The 19,326-nt window shown below is 33.0% G+C and overlaps 5 protein-coding genes and 1 long non-coding RNA gene across 9 annotated transcripts; 3 read left to right on the top strand and 3 right to left on the bottom strand.

Moving 5' to 3' along the window:
* Window positions 1-768: 768 nt before the first annotated feature.
* Window positions 769-3,112, bottom strand: Pngl (N-glycanase Pngl). The gene is made up of 3 exons (XM_015930437.3): window positions 2,947-3,112; window positions 2,262-2,800; window positions 769-2,191 (listed from the first exon to the last, which is right to left on the bottom strand). Exons 2-3 carry the CDS (start codon window positions 2,755-2,757, stop codon window positions 1,113-1,115), a joined length of 1,575 nt encoding a protein of 524 aa, XP_015785923.1. The 5' UTR covers window positions 2,758-2,800; window positions 2,947-3,112; the 3' UTR covers window positions 769-1,112.
* A 692-nt stretch (window positions 3,113-3,804) lies between these two features.
* LOC107363244 (multiple coagulation factor deficiency protein 2 homolog) lies at window positions 3,805-4,761 on the top strand. The gene is made up of 3 exons (XM_015930439.3): window positions 3,805-3,856; window positions 3,967-4,386; window positions 4,528-4,761. Exons 2-3 carry the CDS (start codon window positions 4,002-4,004, stop codon window positions 4,701-4,703), a joined length of 561 nt encoding a protein of 186 aa, XP_015785925.1. The 5' UTR covers window positions 3,805-3,856; window positions 3,967-4,001; the 3' UTR covers window positions 4,704-4,761.
* Window positions 4,762-7,422: 2,661 nt separating this feature from the next.
* On the bottom strand, window positions 7,423-11,072 carry LOC107363166 (uncharacterized). Of its 2 annotated transcripts, none has more exons than XR_001568822.3 (5): window positions 10,855-11,072; window positions 10,286-10,758; window positions 10,087-10,222; window positions 8,643-9,116; window positions 7,423-8,289 (listed from the first exon to the last, which is right to left on the bottom strand). It is a non-coding gene; the product is annotated as an uncharacterized LOC107363166 (long non-coding RNA). The 2 variants fall into 2 exon arrangements; XR_003082360.2 differs by having other exon boundaries at window positions 8,643-9,950; window positions 10,855-11,025.
* Window positions 8,556-12,154, top strand: LOC107363163 (uncharacterized). The gene is made up of 9 exons (XM_015930343.3): window positions 8,556-8,938; window positions 9,180-9,305; window positions 9,729-9,862; window positions 9,961-10,078; window positions 11,068-11,138; window positions 11,238-11,313; window positions 11,464-11,526; window positions 11,599-11,668; window positions 11,753-12,154. The coding sequence occupies exons 1-9, from the start codon at window positions 8,825-8,827 to the stop codon at window positions 11,833-11,835; spliced, it is 855 nt and encodes a 284-aa protein (XP_015785829.1). The 5' UTR covers window positions 8,556-8,824; the 3' UTR covers window positions 11,836-12,154.
* Window positions 12,033-13,927, bottom strand: LOC107363164 (uncharacterized). Of its 3 annotated transcripts, none has more exons than XM_089268541.1 (3): window positions 13,787-13,927; window positions 12,699-12,944; window positions 12,033-12,632 (listed from the first exon to the last, which is right to left on the bottom strand). In XM_089268541.1, exons 2-3 carry the CDS (start codon window positions 12,810-12,812, stop codon window positions 12,351-12,353), a joined length of 396 nt encoding a protein of 131 aa, XP_089124667.1. In that variant the 5' UTR covers window positions 12,813-12,944; window positions 13,787-13,927; the 3' UTR covers window positions 12,033-12,350. The 3 variants fall into 3 exon arrangements, with proteins under 3 accessions (XP_089124667.1, XP_015785830.1, XP_089124668.1); XM_015930344.3 differs by lacking the exon at window positions 13,787-13,927 and adding an exon at window positions 13,329-13,675; XM_089268542.1 differs by lacking the exon at window positions 13,787-13,927 and adding an exon at window positions 13,479-13,675.
* On the top strand, window positions 13,725-18,342 carry LOC107363162 (gamma-aminobutyric acid type B receptor subunit 1-like). Its single transcript, XM_015930342.3, has 11 exons — window positions 13,725-14,054; window positions 14,124-14,429; window positions 14,531-14,960; window positions 15,085-15,288; window positions 15,359-15,629; window positions 15,694-15,826; window positions 15,910-16,023; window positions 16,096-16,251; window positions 16,324-16,497; window positions 16,589-16,858; window positions 16,929-18,342. The coding sequence occupies exons 1-11, from the start codon at window positions 13,725-13,727 to the stop codon at window positions 17,160-17,162; spliced, it is 2,622 nt and encodes an 873-aa protein (XP_015785828.1). The 3' UTR covers window positions 17,163-18,342.
* The last annotated feature ends 984 nt before the right edge of the window (window positions 18,343-19,326 follow it).

The raw sequence follows: 19,326 nt of genomic DNA, 5'->3' as shown, positions 1-19,326 counted from the left end.
ATTCAGATGGTGATGATTTAATCATAATAAGTGGTAATGCAAAAAAGGTTGAAAGATTGACTCTTTAAAATAATATTAAAGGCTGAATCGGCCAAGTTAACTCAATCCAATGCATTAACATTTATTGGTTAAAGTTGATTAATGTTTACACATGAATTGAGTTAGCAAATTGTGACAAATACAGAAACAAAAACAGATCAAATCTCAAGCTATAACATGAAATGCTGCTAATCAATAAAACTGTAATCTAATTGAATCTTCAGCAAAATGGATTCTTTCATCCGTCTCTCGTTTAATGATAATCATGGATTCTGTTTCAAGTTGAATTTCTCCTTTTTTTCTGTTTTTCCTGAGACACTTTTGTCATTCATTTAGGAAGACAAGATTTGAACATGATCATAATCTAAGTTCATTTCATTGTTCCTCATTCCCATCTTCAACTCACAAGAGTTGCTTTTTATCCAGTTTTTTTTTCTCGGTTAATGATCATTTGTTGTCTATTGATTTGATAAATCATATTCACAAACAAATTTTCATTCTTTAACATCATAATAATCATCTTTATATCTTTATATTCAAAGAAATTAATTTTCTTCTTTTACTCCAAACTTGAGCGTTTTTATCATTACCATTGTAGAGGGAAGCAATTCATATCATGAGATGTTTCTAACTACTATTGATCGGATTTGCTTGAGAAGTTTTCTAGATTTTCTGTTTCCATTTATCTTAGGCTTTTAGCTTTCATCTAAATAATTCAAGACTACAGCATTTGGTAATTTAATTTAATCGCTAAGTAGATAACTTAAACGTTGAATGAAATTTAGTATCAAATAGAGATTTTGTTAAAAGCTTTTAAATTGCGAGTGAAATTTTTGTAAAGTCTTGATCTGTTTTTTAAAAAAACGTTCATCACAAACCAAATTTTATTTATAAATTCAAGTTGACTTGTTCAGACATCCAATAACATTGATTTAAATTAAATTTCTGGGATAAAATACACATAAAAAAGTCAATAATTTTGTTCGAGAAATATTCGGAGAGTCTGATGATTGTAATATCTTGAAAAATATCTTTAAAAATTGTATTTCAAATTAAATTGAATTGTTCCAAGGCTAGGTAGCTTCTTCATCTTTGGTGAAAATTACATCTAATGAATAATCGGTTGCAGCAGCCAAAGTTGATTGACGGAACAGTTGAGCTTGCTGCCATCCAATGTTTCCAGAGCCACCTGATAAAGTCATGGTCATTATTATGTAGTCAACATCTTTTTTTAGACAAGATTTTTTCAATCCATTAACACTATCTGGATCTATTTCTTTGTTTAAAAATTCAGGTTCACTTGTTAATAAAATAGATACTCGGCCAGTATCGTAAACTTTTGTGTTTATTTTAATTATCATTGCTGTCCAGTTGAATCGAACATCAAATTTGTAGGTTAAAGTTCCTTTTTTGGAGCAATCACTATTTTCTTGGCGAGAAAGGTAAATCATGTTCCAGTCCTTTTCAACCTTTTTAAATATATTATCAAAATTAAAAACTGCGCTTTCCCAGCCATTTAACTGAAAATCATTGATAAAATATTTATCAGAAACAGAATGGTAAGTAAAACGATATTTTCCATCCTTTGTATTGTCATTAAATTTAATGATAAAATTCTTTATCTTGGTTTGAGTAGATGAACATTCACCACGAGCAACGCGCCAATCAATGGATCCAGAAGAGCGCCCTTGCTTTTCACTTTCTTTCACTTGTTTCTCGATTCCAGGGATAAATACGAGGGAAGAAATTTCTGCTAAACGACGGTCAAGAAATTTGGATTTTAGAGTTGGATCACAGTTACGTTGAAGGCGAAATGAAACGTAAAGAAGATAACGATTAAGCCAGTCTGGACGACATCGACCTTTTCTTCTTTCTATCAGTTCGTGATAGTCATGAATGTATCTCATAGTAATATCCTGACTTTCAAATTCAGAGGTACCAATACAATAAACAAATTTCTTTCCCCATCCAGCTTCATACATCAATGGAGTATCGAAGGCATTCTCACAACAGTCACAATGAATCCATCTTTTCTGTGATTCAAAGTACACTTCATTCCAAACATGGTCTTGAAAGTCATGTACCAAACGTATTTCATAATTAAAAGCGACACAAATTGCTGAGAAACAGTTTCGCCATTCTCCACATCGACCTAATGTTTAAATGTAAGGAATAGGAAAATTAATCATGCTATTTTCGTTAAATAGTTATGGCATGCTTACCTTTACGGGTCTCTAATAACTTCATTGGGTGGTTATAACGGGGAAATCTTTCAATGGCTAAGCAACTGTCACACCGATAAATTTCAACATTAGCGGCATCCCAAAGTGTCTCTTCTTGAGTTGGAGGACTTCGACCGAATAGTTTCATTTGTTTTTGACACTCTTTACAATATGCACAATCGAACCAAGTGAAAAATTCCTTTTTAAACCATTCTAACAGAAGGAGAAAAAAAACATCACGACTTTCTAATTGCTGTTGACTGTTCCCATCCACGGAATTTCCTGACTGAGCTTTAAGTTGCAACAGCCTTTGGGCACATTTGTTAGTCAATTCAGTTAGAGGAACAACCTTTTTAATTTTATCGAATAGCTTAGGATCTTTGTACAAACGAAACATTTTTTGATCAGCGGATATCATTTGAATAACTTCCAATTCGTATTGATTAGCCGGCTTAAGACTAGGATCAGCTGCTATAAGTTCACTCAGTGAAATCATGATTTTCTAGCAGCGTTGGAGCAATCGTGGAGATAGAATAGTTCTGCAAATAAAATAAGACATGATGAAATATGGAATTAAAAATTAAATACATTCAGAAAGATTTGTTTGAAATTAAACCACTGCAACAACAAATGCATATGTACAAGTAAAATTAAAGATACAAATGACAAAAATGAAAGTACTCACATTATGATATAATAGATCAAGTTGCAAAACAAATCAAGTCTACTTAATGAAAAAACTATATCGTAAATAATGGAATGAAATTAAATTGAGCTACAGTCAAATTAATTTCAAGATGAATACAAGATTGACATTTAGCAAAAATTGAATTTAAGCTAAACTAAACGTAAACAAACAAATATCGATATCGAGATATCATTTCGATATATCTACAGTTTTAATTCTTGAAGGTTTTGTTTACTATTTTTGAATCTAATATGAATGGATTGAAAGTTAGTTATCAAATGATTGAAATCATTACAATAGTTATCAGAATCTATTAAATGAAATTCTTACTTCTTACATCACACGGGAAATTATGTGGAAAATTATATTGGAATGGTTTTATTTAATTGGTGGAGTGAATAATTGTCACACAGAAAGTTCAACTTTAAGGTAGAAATGAAAGTAACTTTAATTTTGTGCATAAATCTTTATAAAGGAACTGTTGACTAGCATTTTCTTTGTTTGTATGCTTAGGGTTAGGTTGATTAATTCAATTATATTCAATATCAACTCACAAATTGTTAGTTTTTTCAATAACTTGAAAGCGTAATTTTGACATATGTTTCATGCAAAGTACATCAATCATTGTAACTTGAATTTGAACATTAAATATCTCGGAATCGCTTCTTAAAGCTGATTGAAAATCAATTCTAATTTTTGAAACCTGAAAGTCAATGTAATTACAAACCAGAAGTCACTTTATTTTAATTGTCCAACCAAAAACTTTGATTTAAGTCTACTGAGAGAACATAGATGGCAGTGAATGTCATCGGTAAAAATTTAAGCCACGCAATCATGAGTTAAATATTCTGTGATTCATGTTTTCAACTGTTAAATTAACCAAAATTAACAGCTGATATATTTGAAGGTGAGTAAATTTTAATCTTAATTTACATTAATTTTGTTCAAATAACGCCGTAATTCATTGCCTTTAATTCGATATTTCATTCTTGTCACTCTTGATTCGTTTGTCTACAGGTTTATTTACACTTAAGTTTCACATACACTTGAAGATGTTTCAAAGCGACTTTACTGCCTCCGGGTGTCTTATATTAAGTGTTTTCCAATTATTTATGACACCCGTCTTCACCCAATACCAAGGAGCTTCCCATCAACACGCACAACAAGCCGTTCCATATGGTCAACCCGGTCAGCCACCAGCACAACCTCAGCATTATGGTCAACCAGCACAACCAGGTCAAAATTTATTGCACGATAAAGCTAGAATACAAGACCGTGAACACATCAAAGAACATTTAGGAGGAATCATTGGTGATCCAGATTTAGGTAAAATGTCTGAGGAGGAATTGCAATTTCATTATTTCAAAATGCATGACAGTGATAACAACAACAAGCTGGATGGCAGTGAATTGATTAAATCTCTGATTCATTGGCATGGTAAGTTTCATCTGCAGCGAAACAACTTGACTTTTTTTATACAAAAGTTAATGTCTACTGCTATTTTATATCTGAAATATCTTTTATTCAAACTCATTGAAATGTAAATACAACTAATTAATTCTTTAATCTCTTCCATAGTTGAGGAACACAAACATCTTGGCCAAAATGCACCACCCGGTGGTACAACAAAAATTTTTACGGATGCTGAATTGTCCAACATGATTGATCCTATTTTACAAATTGATGACCGTAATATGGATGGTTTTATTGATTATCCAGAATTTGTGGCGGCTCAAAAAAGTCGAGGTTTTTAGTCAATTATTTTTTGTTTATTTCTGAGAAGTATTAAAAACTCAAATTTTATATTTTTAACTTTTATTTCATTCCGTGTTTTCGATTCCAGACAAATTATCTCTAAATCATTGAAAACATGTTTATCAGAGACGAAAGTGAAACACAAAAACAATTTTTGCCAAGCTAAACGTAAACAAAACATGTTTTCGATATATCGATGATTTTATTTGATAAATTCAAGTCTGTTTACAAATTTCTTATATCTATGATTAGAGTCAATTAATTTGTGAAGTTTACAGATCTATTGATTGTTTAAAGTGAAAGCATAATTGAAATGGTATGTAAATACTTAGGTAACCGGCTAACTTCATTATTTTCAGGAAAACCACTCTTTTCATCATGAAACTCCAGCTGTATACTGAAATTAGCAAAGGTTGTGCTTAAGAGTTTTTTATTTGTGCCTTTGAAAATGACTTTTTTGCTGTTATTACTTAAAATATTGGATGAAAACAGTTTACTCACTTGTAATAATAATAATGTGTCTTTCCAATTCTCTAATAATATAAGGGAAAAGTTCTATTGGGATCAACAATTATAAAAGCTCGTTTCTTTGGACCATTTTTCTGATCATTGTGTGATTTGTCGAAGCATTTATTCAGAGTTGTCAATCTTTGTTTCAGTTTAAAGAAAACATTAACACCAAAGTATATTGCCAGAATACTATACAAAGAAACTAAAAATTCAACGAATGTCCATTTTTCATGTGCTATAACATGCAAATCAGGATCAATTGGTTTATCGACTATCATCGTACTCATCGTACTTGAACCAGCAGCAGGCGCTGAATCAACGTAAATTTTAGCATTTGTATGATAAGCAACTTCACGACATTCAGGTTTCTCAACAAGCTTGGTGCATTGGCCTAAAAATTCCATGAACAGACCAGAAGACTCCAAAAATCCATTTGTGAATCGAGTATTTCTGGGATAATATTTAAACGGTATAACAGAGTCAAGAGAGATTGTTGGCTTAGACAGATTAAGAAGATGACTGTTCAAACATTCGGCCATAGTTTTATCCTTATTGTAATTAATGCATTTAGTTTTGTATGGCCAAGGTAAGCTGGTTGTGACTTGTCGATTGAAGTAAGCAAAAACAGAATAAAAATGATCTTTAGACGGCTCAATAAACAAATATTCACTCGCTTTACTTTTTATGTTCCTCTTATGAGATGCAAATCGAAATCCAAAAGTTTGATCAATCCGATGCTGAATAGTGAGGATATAATTATTTCCACCAAGACCACCTTTTTCGCTTGTTAATGGAAGGGAACCATTGCGACAAGAGATTCGAACGAAAACGCCAAATCCACAAAGAAAACGTTTTTTTGTGCAAATTTTTCTACTAAACATTTCATATGGAGTGCCTTCCATGTTGGTGATTCCATCAATTACTTCTCTTGGATCTTGAGTCAACTCTTCAACATCGCCAACTGTTAACAGTGCTGGTAACCATGTACTGGATTGAGTTATCAACAAACTCAGATTGGAACAATGCTGATCAAATTCTTGAACCGAGTTTATCGTTACATTTGGTTTGTTGAATAAAGTCTTACACCAATAAACCAGTTCAGTTGGACGCCGGTGATAAAACGCACTGAAATTCAATAAAGTAACTATTGGAAAGAAGAAATCCATATCTGGAACTTCAATTGGCTCAGAAAAATTGTAAATAATTTCGGATCGAACATCAAATTCAATAAAATTTTTAATTAAATCATACGATTGAAGAGCGCATAAAATAAAACAGCAAATCCAAATTTTTGGTCTACCTTTTAGAAACTTGAACTTCATTTTTCTCGACTTGACTTGATTGTGAATAAACCTTTTTCCAAAAATTGAAATATGAACATAATATAATCAATTTTTATGCATTTTCAATTTGTTATTTTGAATAGGCAAGATTTCTCGATAATAAATGGACATTTGTTATCTATTCATTTCAACAATGGACATTATCCATTTTAAGATTAACAATAAAAGTTTTGATTGATTAGAATCGAGATGTTTCCTTACAAAAATGGAAACAATTAAACAACGACTGAAAAAACTGACTGATATTCATGTGAATTGACTGGGTGAACCAGTGACATTTGAGCCCGATTTTTGCATCGATTTAATCATAATTCAACTAGTCTATACGATCAATAGCAATCAAATTATGATATTTATAAATATCAATAGTTCACTATAACAAAATCTGTAGCTCTCTAAAGAGACAATTTTATGTTGATCAAAAAGTTCGCAATTTTCAAATTGTTAGATTGATTTAAAGATTTAAATTTAACTTGACGGTTAGACTGTAGGTTGCAAATTGTATAATAATAACAATGGGTTAACTGAAAATCATAATACATCAAGTAAATTGGCTGGGAATTAACATGTCAAAATAATCCAGCTAATCAGTTAACAATCTGTATTTTGTCAATATCATTCAATTGTTAACAATCACATCGACAGCGATCAAATTACAGATTATTTGAAAGATATAGAAGTCTGGATAAATTTTTGGCAATTCACTTGATTTTGCATTGACAAACTGTTCAGTGAGTGTAAAAACGTAAACTCATTCACCAACAATGAAAACACATGGATTATGTAATTAGTAACTGATGAGACTAAAGGTCTCTTTGATTATAAATCGCGAGGATTGAAGGCGAAAAAATACAAACTATCAAAATTAACAATGTCTACCATTCTTTAACCATAAAAAAAAACTAAATTAAAGGTCGTCTCTTTAAACTGTACAATATGTGAACTCGGTAAATTTAATAAGGTGAAAAAAAGATCATTTGAGGACCAAAAATAGCGGAAAATGTTATTTAAACATTGTGAGATCCATATTTCCTGTGATTTTGCCTTTCCTTCACAATTGATGGTGTTGGGTAAGAAAATTTTGCGCCTTTCCTCGATCTAAATTTAGCTTCCAAAATTAACCAACTTGCTTCCATTTGATGCAGTTTTCACTATTACATGTACAAGACAGTAAAGATGTAAAGATGTAATGATGTAATGATGTAATGATATCAAAGTAATTACAAAAATTACAAAAGCTTGTATCTCATTGTTTACAGTAAACAATGTGGAATCTGGTTCAGGTAAAGTTGGTGCACCAGGAATCCTTTGTAGATTAGTAAGAAGGAAGCAATTTCAAAGGAATATTTCCAATATTCGCCCAAAAAATACTGATTTTCCAAGTGAAAATTGAAACTCCTGATTGATGAGTTTTGCCTTTTCCACAGAGATAACAGACGGTAAGAGGTTGGACGAGAGGCAGATTGAAATCAATTGAGTTCAAAGGGAGAGTAACTAGAAGAACCACTTTTAGATTTTTTGGTATCTATTGGTATCTATGAACAAGTTTATGTTCATCTTCGACTCTTAAACTTATATGGTTCGAGTTGTGAGGAAAAAAAATCATTCAATCAACACGCCTCTTGGAGGAAAAAGTTAACCAAGCCTTGAGAGTTGCATGATGGTGGTGATGAGAATGATGATGATGTTTATGATTAGGATAATGGCGAGTCGCTCGATTTATCCAATAAACCTAAGAAAATAAGAAGAGAAAGATAGGTGAGAAGATGAAGATCAGGCTTGTAAATAGTAGGAGGAGAGAGAGATGAAGAAATGTAAGAAGAGTAAGACAAGAGAGAAACAGGGAATAGAAAGAGAAGTCACTTTTAGCGAACGAAATACTCGCATGTAATCTATGACTTTTTCTCTTTCTTTTCTTTCTATTTCTCTCTTCTCTTCTCTTCATCTCATGTTGTCTGCTAGCGCCTGTACTCTTTGCCTATTACTTTTAAAACCATCGGTGTCAACCAAATAGTAAATTTTTTGGCTGAAGAATCTGAAAAAAGTGAGAAAAAAACATTTCGCTCTTCAGTTATTGAGCCTTACCTTAAACGCCTTGCTTTAAATCTTTGATTGTCACTTTTTTCACTTTCTTCCATAAAATTGTTTCCACTCAAATATTTTGGGTGAAATATTGTGAGATTATTTTTTTTGTTTTGTGTCTTGTTATACATTTCACCAGTTTCCAGTTTGATTTGACCGTTGCAAAGTACCAATAAGAAATCAAAATGGATGCCATTAAGAAGAAAATGCAAGCCCTTAAAATTGAAAAGGACAATGCAATGGACCGGGCTGAAGCTGCCGAAAACCAGCTTCGTGATGCTAATCTTCGGGTTGACAAGGTAAGATTGATAAGACCATTATCAGATAATCAATCTTTGGATCATTGCCTTGGTGAATCCCATGGAAGTTTATTCGGTAACATTAATCCTGGGGTCGATGTAATTTACCATCCATCCAAGTGAATCCATTGTGATAATGTTGCTCCTCCATTGTTTTTTGACCATTTATCAATGATTCCTAATTGTGATAAGTTAAAAATTCCAATGAAATCGGATTAATCTTTGAACATTCCTTATACAGGCAAATGAAGAAGTAATGAATCTCCAGAAGAAGTTGGAACAAATTGAAAATGAATTGACAGAATCTCAACAGGAATTGGAAAGAGTCAATGAACAATTGGATGAAAAGGAAAAGGCTTTTGCTAATGTGAGTCTCAAAAATTTCTCAAAAAATCAAAAATATCTCATGAAAATAAACTAGATACAGAGGAAAATGTTGATTTAAAATCAAAGTGATGAATTAAAAGTTAAGTAAGCAAAGAAAATCGTATTTACATAGTTGATTAAGGGGTTTGTTGTTTACGGTGATTGTAATGTAAACTACAAGATACATCAAATCAATGTCAACAATGATCGATGTTATCATGACAAGAGAGTGAAAACACTTAAATAGCTGATTAAATAATAGCAGGTTAACTAAATTGGTATTAAACGGTTAAGATTTTCGAGCCAAGTTACAGAAGCAATTTTTCATCAACTTATTCAACTGTATCTAAGTGTTTTCAAGAAAACATTGAAAAGCTAAAAAGAAAAATAAATTCTAATCAAAATATCATTAATTCTTTCTCAGGCTGAGGCTGAAATGAATGCTCTTAACAAAAAAGTTCAACAATTAGTGGAAGATTTGGAAAGATCCGAGGAGAAAACCAAAGTTGCTATCGTCAAGATGGAACAAGCTTCAGCTGCTGCCGATGAAAGTGAAAGGTTAGCTTTTAGCTGGCAAACCATAAATCTAACTGTTATTGAGCCAATTATTTGATCCTATTCATTTGTCTATCACTTTATCTGTCCACTGAAAATAGAATAAGAAAAATGTTGGAACATCGTAGTGCAACGGATAATGATCGTATGAGACAATTGGAGGCTCAATTGAAGGAAGCAAGGAATGCAGCTGAAGATGCTGATCGTAAATATGATGAGGTATTTACTTTGTCTTATCTTTAAGTGTATCCAGGTTGACAAAATGATTGGATTAAGCCAGAGGTCATCTTTCAAAAAGTGTATCTTTGACCGTCAAGCCTTTGATTTTCCTGAATCCTGAATGGCTTTGGAGATCTATAGAGTCTGTAGAGAAGGAAAAAAGCATAAGAAAGGGATTTGTTGAAACGTAAAAATCACCAAAAATACCATTGAAAGAGGCAACTTTTTCTAGGCCAATAATAACACCATTGACTTAGTGAGTTGATTTCCAAAGAGAGTAATCAGGAATATTCCAAGGAATAAAAATCAGCAAGATAACAGTTAAATTTTCAGCATAAACAGATTTCTTGGAAACAGTTCAATTTTTATCAGGGAGACCAAGAAACGAATGGAAAAGGAGAGAATCAATCATCCATGTCAACATTAACACTACATACTAATTTAGCTCAGATGAACCGAGAATCGCAATGATTATACTGGATGAGTGTTGGTTGAATAAAAGTTATCCAATTTTTAGCTTTCTTTTCCAAAGCCACAATTATGAAAATGAATTGATAGCTTCTAATGTGATACTTTGCCTGTGTCTTTCAACAATTGACATTTTCAGGTTTCTGCTAAATATTCAGAGCGAGTGGGTTGAAAAGGGTTAAACCATTATCATGTTCAACAGTCAATTGGTTCTATCGACGAAAAAAAAATGTAAATATCAATGATTCATTAGAGATTTAGATTAGTAACGCAGTAGCTGCGCTTAGAGTAGCTTCAACTATTCTCACCTTTTCATGGCTTGATCCCAATCCTGCGAGTGCTTTTCATCGTAGAGGAAGGAACACAAAAAATATTAGCTTGTCACTTGAAAATAATATTGAAACTATTGATTTTAAATATAAAAATAATTTTAAATATTAATTTGTCTAACAATTACATATGCTACTTAAGAACGGAATAATAACGGATTTTTTCAAATTGATGCCTATTGTTTTTAAAAGGTTGCTCGTAAATTAGCTCAAGTTGAAGATGATTTGGAGAGAGCTGAAGAGAGAGCTCAAACTGGTGAACTGTGAGTACTTCAATTTACAACAACAAAGGTTTAACGTTTATTTATTTTCTTTTAATTTAATTAATTTTATTGATTTTGTGCTTGATTTTCAATTTACAGTAAAATATTAGAGTTGGAAGAGGAGCTTAAAGTTGTGGGGAACAATGTCAAATCATTGGAAGTCAGTGAAGAAAAGGTAAGTCGACAATTTTTAAAAATATGGCAACTTTAACCATCCACTACATTGTAATGTAATAAGAAATAAGTTGAGCCAATTTGCTTGATAGCTAAATAAGGATAGCTATTTAATTATTTATTTTTACATTTTTTCTGTTTTTTTACACAGGCAATGCAAAGAGAAGATGCTTTTGAACAGCAAATCAGGATAATCAGTGCTCAACTCAAAGAGGTGAGTATTTTTATTCCAAACAACATTTCTCTTTACAGTCAAGTAATTTTGTCTTTACCGTTTCATTTTCAGGCTGAGGCTCGAGCTGAATTTGCCGAACGAACAGTCATGAAATTACAAAAGGATGTAGATAGGCTTGAAGGTTGGTTTACTTTTGATCGCTTCGAAACTTCAATACTATTGTTTAAGGAGTTTACTAATATTTTAAATTTATTTGGCTTTTCAGATGAATGGGCCCATGAAAAGGAGAAATACAAAGCTATCAGTGATGAAATGGATCAAACTTTCGCTGAGTTGACTGGATATTAGGACTGGATCTTGACCGAAAAGCAAAGGATTTAATTACTTGATTTGATGGTTATATCAAACTCTATACAATTTCCGCTTTTCTTCACTTTCTGTGGTAACTCCTCTTGTGATTATTCACTACATATGATAAAAAAATACTGACCCGCAGTGTGCTCTTATTATTGTGACATGATTGAAGCTCATTGACCAACAATTAGTTAACAGTAATGGAGCAGAAAAACTTCATGATCAATTTATTGTTTTCAAAATTACAGCATCACAATAAAAAACAAAACTGTTCAATTCAAGTTATAAATAAAACAAAGTACACAAACCTTTAGCAGTGCAGCTTTCAATTATTTGCAGAAATGTTCAAATCATGAATATCATGACCATAATCTTATTTTACAAGGAAAATTCGAAAAGCTTTCCATTGAATGTCGATACAAATGATTATATTTGCCCATCACCATTCCATCAACTTGTACTTAATCGAGAAATGATAGCTAACTAGTTAAAAAATGATTCAAATTGTCTCAGACTGGCCCTTTCCTTTTACGTTTCAACCTAGTCACTCGATTGTTAACTTGATGCACCAAATTACCTGTGTTTGGATCAAATAAACAGCTTCTAGTGATTCTGAAACCTGTTTCAGGCGAAGCCATATATTGAACATATTTTATCAACCCATAAGGATCTTTATACGAATAATATCCTCTAACATGTCCAGATTCATCTCTTTCTTCATGGCGACTTTGTGGATTAACTTTAGAAAAGGAAATGAAACCGAATTCATAACTATCTCCGCCATTATAACCCTGAAACAACAATAAAACAAGAGGTAGAATCAACCTTATCAATAAAATTGGAAATAATCAACTCACATGTCTATGATATTGAATCCTTCCAGGACGCCTTCCAGATGAACCAAAAATTGAAACAATCAGAATAATCACAATACAAATTTCCACTGAGCCCAAAATGACGGTTGCTTTCATATTAATCAACTAATTTGATTCAACATATTAATTTGAAAGAGTCCAACTTGTTCAATTGTGGCACACAACAATATAACCGTAATCCAACTGACAACTCGATGCTCGGATGAAATTTGAGCAATTATTGATAGACTGTAATGAAACAAAATTTGTGTTTAAGTGAGCAAAACCCGTTATTGATGAATGTTGCTATTTAATACTGCAAATTAAATTTTTAATCATCTTCAGTTGAAACAAACAAAAATCATCTTCGCTACGCTTCGAGAAATCTTCATTAATCATCAGCTGTTTTTTTCTGACGCTATATTATATAAATGATTTTGATGATTTTTTAGATGATTTCATTAATGGCAAACTTATTAGGCTTACTTAAACTTGATTCAATCTATTTTCTGCAAGTAAAATAGTCAATCATTATTTCATTGATCATCCGTCAGTTACTTCATTAATTGAAGTGACAAAAAGTAAAACATTTTTGAGCTGAAAAAAATGTTTAGTCTGGGTTTCCGGACTTACAGTTAGAATCAAGTGATTCGAATTATCTCCCAAACATTAACTACAATTGAAGTGGCCATTTTAACTTAATCTCTTGATGCTCATTTGAACAAGTCAAGAGTCAAAGAAAAAAGGATTTCTTTCTTAGATAGTTCAAGCCTGGAAATTCACCTTAACAGAGCATTTCAGCAAAAATTTTAGGAAATATCCAGGTTCAGTGATAAGAGGAAATCCTTTGATAAAGCATTGGAAAAAAGAAAGAGAATGAATCGAAGAGAAAGAGAGAGAATTGCATAAGTCTTGCGTAGTTTTGATATTTTTTTCAACAGGGAGTTCAATGAAATTTCAACTCCACTAGATTCCTGGTTTGATGTAGACTGGTTGTTTTTTTTGTTACTTGTTTTTGTTCAATTCATAATGTTTTCAATTGTGATAACTCATATTTTAGGTTTAATAATTGTTGAAATGGTTGGTCCAACCTTGTGTTTCATACCATCCAGAATACCGACTCAAGCGCTTCCCAAACCATTTGTATTTAATCAATCTTCCTCGACATCTCTGGAAACAACAACAGAAATGCCATTAACCAAGCTTCATATTGGAGGTTTATTTCCAATGACTGGGACTGGAGGTTGGCTCGGAGGCCAAGGTTGTCAACCAGCAGTGGAAATGGCACTGGAAGATGTAAATAGTAGACCGGATTTACTCCCGGGTTATTATCTTTCCCTTACTCCAAACGATAGTAAGGTAAGTGAAATAAGAGTAACATGAAAGGTTGAATGCAAGTCAGTTTACAGTCTCTTTTCATTTATTCAGTGTGATTCTGGTTTAGCCTCTGCTTTACTTTATGAACTCGTCTATGAGCCACCAACTAAAATAATGATACTGGGTGGTTGTTCAATTGTATGCTCAACAATTGCTGAAACAGCTAAAATGTACAATCTCGTAGTCTTTGGTTATGGATCCTCATCTCCAGCTTTATCTAATCGAAGTCGCTTCCCAACCTTCTTCCGCACACATCCATCTGCAACTATACACAATCCAACTCGAGTTAAGCTTTTCAAGGAATTCAAGTGGCAAAGGATTGCAATAATTCTCGAAGCTGAAGAAGTTTTTGTCACCGTAAGATATCATAACCTTCATTTCAGGGGTGCATTTGCATGATACATTATTAAATCCTAAAGTAATCTTTTATTTCACTTTATCTTTTAACCCGAATTTAGACTGCCAAAGATTTGGAGTATCAATGTAAAAAGGCTGGAATTGAAGTTTTGACTCGAGTAACATTCCTTTCTGATCCATCGGATGCCGTCAAAAGCTTGGCTCGACAAGACGCACGAATAATTGTAGGCATATTTTACGGTGGTGAAGCACGTAAAGTCATGTGTGAAGCATATAAACAAAATCTTTACGGAAAACAATATGTTTGGTTTCTTCTTGGTTGGTATGAAGATAACTGGTATTTACCAGTGAAAGGACTCAATTGTACCAAAGAAGAGATGCTCAAAGTGGTCCAGGGCCATTTTACGACAGAAGCCATTATTTTGAATCGAGACAATAAACAAACAGTTGCTGGTATAACTGCCCAACAATGGCTGGATAAATATCATCAACGTTTGAACCAAAATTTAGGAACTTCTGTAAGACCTGAAGGTAACTTTCCATTATCTTTATTGCAAGGGTTTATTTTCATTGATGGGTTTTATCATTTTGACTTTGGATATTTTTAAATGGTCTAACTGTATTTCATGTTAATCTTACTTTGAATGGTGATCAGGTTACCAAGAAGCTCCGTTAGCCTACGATGCAATTTGGGCCGTGGCCTTAGCTTTAAATGCGACTATGCACAAACTTAAGAAACGCGGGATCGCCATCGAAAGCTTCAATTATGAAAATAAATTGATTAGCCAAGAGATTCAAAATTCATTGCGAGACACTTTTTTTCTAGGAGTATCGGGTGAAGTCAAATTCACTGATGAAGGTAAAATTGCATTGAATAATTGTACAGATTATCCAAAAGAAATAATCGATTTGTTCCATTCAAATTTCAGGTGATCGTATAGCTTTAACTCAAATTGAACAAATGGTCAATGGTAATTACAATTTGCTGGGCTATTATGATACTCAAGATGATAATTTAAGTTGGGCGAGTGCACCTCAATGGCTTGAAACTGGATCACCACCAAAAGATCGAACAGTAATTGTTGAACAACTGAAAACAGTTTCACTCTCCTTTTTTGTAACCCTCAACGCAATAGCCGCCATAGGAATTATCTGGTCAATCGGACTTATCTGCTTTAATTTCAAATTTAGAAAATTTCGGTAAGTGTTCAGACTAACAGCGTATCTTGAATTTTTCGACTCTAAATATTTTAAACATTTCTAGATACATCCAAATGTCACAACCATTATCCAATTATATAATGTTGGTAGGATGTATCGGCTGTTTATCCTCAGTGATACTTTTTGGCCTGGACAGTCAAAAGATTAATGCGAGAGATTTCACCAAACTCTGTCATGTAAGCTGAATTGAATCCTAATGATGAAGTATATCACCCAAATATCCAATTTTAAATCCTTTCTTTTATTCTTGATTTTTTAGAGTCGAGCTGTGTTACTTTCAATAAGTTTCTCTCTCTTTTTCGGAGCCATGTTCACAAAGGTCTGGTTTGCATACAGATTATCCACTCAATTGGAGCAATCGAGTAAATCAAAGGTAAATAGTGACTCTCCGATGAAATCGCCAAATTGAAGACACTCAATATAATATTTGTTTTTCAATACACAGCAAAAGGTTGAGAATGCTCAGGTAGTCTTGATGATATCTTTATTCTGCTTGATTGATGTCGCAATTTTGACCAGTTGGTTTATCAAAAGCCCAATGATCCGGATAACTGAAAAGCTGGAACAAGAAGATGTAGATCCAAATGATGAAAATATCAAGGTAAATTTTGAGTCACTAGTGTCTTAATTATCTTTCATAAATACTAACCTCTTTTCCTATCAATCGATATAGATTGTTCGGCGATTAGAACGATGTGACGCCAATCTAGTTTGGTATTGCATTCTCTTCGGTTATAAGGGCCTTCTTCTACTTTTTGGCCTCTTTTTAGCCTACGAAACTCGAAGTGTTAAATTGAAGCGACTCAATGATTCTAGACTCGTTGGTATGAGTATATACAATGTTGTTGTAAGTATTGACAATACGACGAGTTGGATACTTAACCCAATAAGGTTTGACTAATTTAACTTCCATTTTTGTTAACCTTTATTATGTATAGATCCTTTGTATGATTACTGGCCCGGTATCACTTGTTATAGTTAACCATGTAGATGCTCACTTCGCCTTCATAACATTCACTATAATCTTCTGCTGTTTCATCTCCATGGCACTGATATTTATACCCAAAATAGTTGAGCTGGTTAGGAAGCGCGGTTCCCATCTTTCCTTTGGTGGGTCCTACATGAATGGAACTTTCCATGAGACACTAACAATTCAAGAACAGGAAGAAAGGTTGAAAAAGCTAACCTTAGAAAATGAAGAACTTCAGGTAAATGAGTAATGAGCGCAATAATTTGAATGGTCATTAATTTCAACTTACCTTCACTTAATCTTTACAGGCCAAAATAGCTGAAAAAGAGTCTCAAATTGACGAAGTACGTAAACAAATGGAAGAAATAATGAAAAAGAAGGAAAGCGAACCAAAACACACGAAAAAAGCTGTACGAATTCAAGAGCCTGATGAACCAAGGACTATTGGTACAATCCATGTTGACCCAGCAACTGACTCAGGTTATCAATCTGCTCGTGGCTCCAGACCATCAGATTTTGAAATATCAGAATCATATCTTTGAACCAAAACAATCAAAATTGAAACATAAGATAATGGTTGCTCAGCTTAAAACAAAGGTGATTCAAGTGCTTATTTTGAACGTAAGGTTGTGCTGCGTTGACTGCTAATCAAAGAGTAGAGAAGCTCTAATCTTCTTAGCTGCTAATGCTAAGAAGTTGGATTATAAAATTGGCTGAAGGCTTTTATTCAACGAGTATTTCTGGTTATAATTGTATCAGAAGAGACCAAATTAATAATTATTCAAAATGAGATTTATATCAAATTTTACCCTTGCCTAATCCATTGATCAATTGAATGTTGGTTAACCATTTCAAAATGTTTCAACGCAATATTCAACCTGAACATTTCTCAACATCTGTAATCATTTGGAGCACCTTAAAACCCTGTGATAATTCATTAAATGGTGGTTAATCTGACTCAAATGAAATAATTCATCAATCTCTACCTTAAAATTGTTGAACAATGGATTGGAAAACTCATTGTTAGTCAACAATTTCCTATCTAGTATATCATGCTCATGAAAAGACCATCAACTCTTTCATCTCATTCCATCTTCACCTGCTATTCAACACAATCCATTGTTAACATTCATCATCCATTTGTACAAATCATTGTTTTTTTTGGTTTCGCACTCAAAAAATGTACATTGAAAATTTTCGAACAAGTCAAGCAATTGGATTAAATCAACGCAACAGTATCAATTGCCTGAACGGCTAACACTCAGCAAACCCCAACCTGCCAAACTAGAATCTTTAATTTTACCCATTTGAATAATATTTTTACTGTGTTTCCATGGTGTAGCGGTCCATTCAATTAACAAGCATGATCGATCGGCACTGAGTGGCATCGATCTAGGAATTGATCTACCAATCCAATGCAACATTTAGCCAGCACAAACATCTGTAATTGAAAGCCATTACAAATACTGAATGGACTTGATTCCCAAAGATGTTCACTCATTGATTATTTTAGTTGCTTTCCTAAATTATCGAGTCACCATCAACACTGGTTTTGTTAAACAGTAAACCACTTGTTAATTTAGTTGATCATTTTTTTATCGCATTGTATCTTATTCAAACTGATCAAATGAATGCAAATCTGTTCATCACCCTACAATACAAAATCAATTGTAAATAAATAATTTATGGCATTTTTTATTAAAACACAAATTGAAACAAAGAGTAACAGTTATACTTTTTGAATTGAAAGCAAAAGTGAAGCCAACCAGAAATGCTGAAATATTATTTTTAGTATGAAGGAACGTGCCTATTGGGACGTACAATTATGAAAACCCGTTCTTTTGGTACAATTTGCTGCTGATTGCATGATTTCTTGAAGCATTTATTCAGACCTTCCAATCTTGATTTCAATTTATCGTAAACATTGACACCAAAATAGACTGCCAGAACACTATATAAAGCAACTAAAAGTTCAGTCAGTGTCCATTTCTCATGTGCAATGAAGTTCACGTCTGGATCAGTAGGTACATCGACGAGCATCATACACGAAGCAACAGCAGGCGCTTCATCAGTATAAATTTTAAAACTTGTACGATAAACAACTTCTCGACATTCAGGATTCTCGGCCAGCTTATTGCATTTGTTTAAAAGATTCACAAACACACCAGAAGAATCCAGATAGCCATTTGTGAATCGAGTATTTTTGGGATAATGTTTAAACGGTACAACAGAGTCGATAGATATTGCTGGGTCAGACAGGTTAAGCAGATGACTGTTCAAACAATCGGTAATAGTTTTATCCTTGTCGTAATGAAGGCATTTAGTCTTGTATGGCCAAGGTAAACTGGTCGTCACTTGTCGGGTAAAGTAAGTGATAACAGTATAGTATTTATTTTTCGGTGGTTCAATGAAAATATATTGACTGCCTTGATTCCCAATGCTTCTATTACCAGATGCGAATCGGAATGTATAAGGGAACTTGATTCGATTCTTGATACCGAGGATGAAATTGTTACCACCGAGACCACTTGTGTTTTCTCTTGTAAATGGAAGGGAACCATTGCGACAAGAGATTCGAACGAAAAGACCGTATCCATTGAGGAAACGTTTTTTCGTGCATATTTTTGTATCAAACAAATTTTTTCGAATGTCATTGAAAGAGTAAATTTCATCAATAAGTTCCCTCGGATCTTGAGTCAACTCTTC

Source organism: Tetranychus urticae, chromosome 3, assembly GCF_039701765.1.
Source record: "Tetranychus urticae isolate SD_2017Ah chromosome 3, NJAU_TeUrti_SD_1.0, whole genome shotgun sequence".
NCBI classification, from domain to species: domain Eukaryota; kingdom Metazoa; phylum Arthropoda; class Arachnida; order Trombidiformes; family Tetranychidae; genus Tetranychus; species Tetranychus urticae.
The sequence above is the reverse complement of the archived record's forward strand: the minus strand, read 5'-3'. Positions and strand labels throughout refer to the sequence as shown.

What these genes read in the sequence shown, in the direction of transcription:
- LOC107363163 (XM_015930343.3), top strand. Translation starts at nt 8,825, where the DNA reads ATGGATGCCATTAAGAAGAAAATGCAAGCCCTTAAAATTGAAAAGGAC. An exon ending in AGGAAAAGGCTTTTGCTAAT is followed by an intron (nt 9,306 to 9,728) that starts GTGAGTCTCAAA and finishes ATTCTTTCTCAG; the next exon opens with GCTGAGGCTGAAATGAATGC. An exon ending in AGAGCTCAAACTGGTGAACT is followed by an intron (nt 11,139 to 11,237) that starts GTGAGTACTTCA and finishes TTCAATTTACAG; the next exon opens with TAAAATATTAGAGTTGGAAG.
- LOC107363162 (XM_015930342.3), top strand. Translation starts at nt 13,725, where the DNA reads ATGTTTTCAATTGTGATAACTCATATTTTAGGTTTAATAATTGTTGAA. An exon ending in ATTTCACCAAACTCTGTCAT is followed by an intron (nt 15,827 to 15,909) that starts GTAAGCTGAATT and finishes TTGATTTTTTAG; the next exon opens with AGTCGAGCTGTGTTACTTTC. An exon ending in TGAGTATATACAATGTTGTT is followed by an intron (nt 16,498 to 16,588) that starts GTAAGTATTGAC and finishes TATTATGTATAG; the next exon opens with ATCCTTTGTATGATTACTGG.
- LOC107363164 (XM_089268541.1), bottom strand. Translation starts at nt 12,812, where the DNA reads ATGAAAGCAACCGTCATTTTGGGCTCAGTGGAAATTTGTATTGTGATT. An exon ending in GGATTCAATATCATAGACAT is followed by an intron (nt 12,633 to 12,698) that starts GTGAGTTGATTA and finishes TTGTTGTTTCAG; the next exon opens with GGTTATAATGGCGGAGATAG.
- LOC107363244 (XM_015930439.3), top strand. Translation starts at nt 4,002, where the DNA reads ATGTTTCAAAGCGACTTTACTGCCTCCGGGTGTCTTATATTAAGTGTT. An exon ending in ATCTCTGATTCATTGGCATG is followed by an intron (nt 4,387 to 4,527) that starts GTAAGTTTCATC and finishes TCTCTTCCATAG; the next exon opens with TTGAGGAACACAAACATCTT.
- Pngl (XM_015930437.3), bottom strand. Translation starts at nt 2,757, where the DNA reads ATGATTTCACTGAGTGAACTTATAGCAGCTGATCCTAGTCTTAAGCCG. An exon ending in GTTATTAGAGACCCGTAAAG is followed by an intron (nt 2,192 to 2,261) that starts GTAAGCATGCCA and finishes TTTAAACATTAG; the next exon opens with GTCGATGTGGAGAATGGCGA.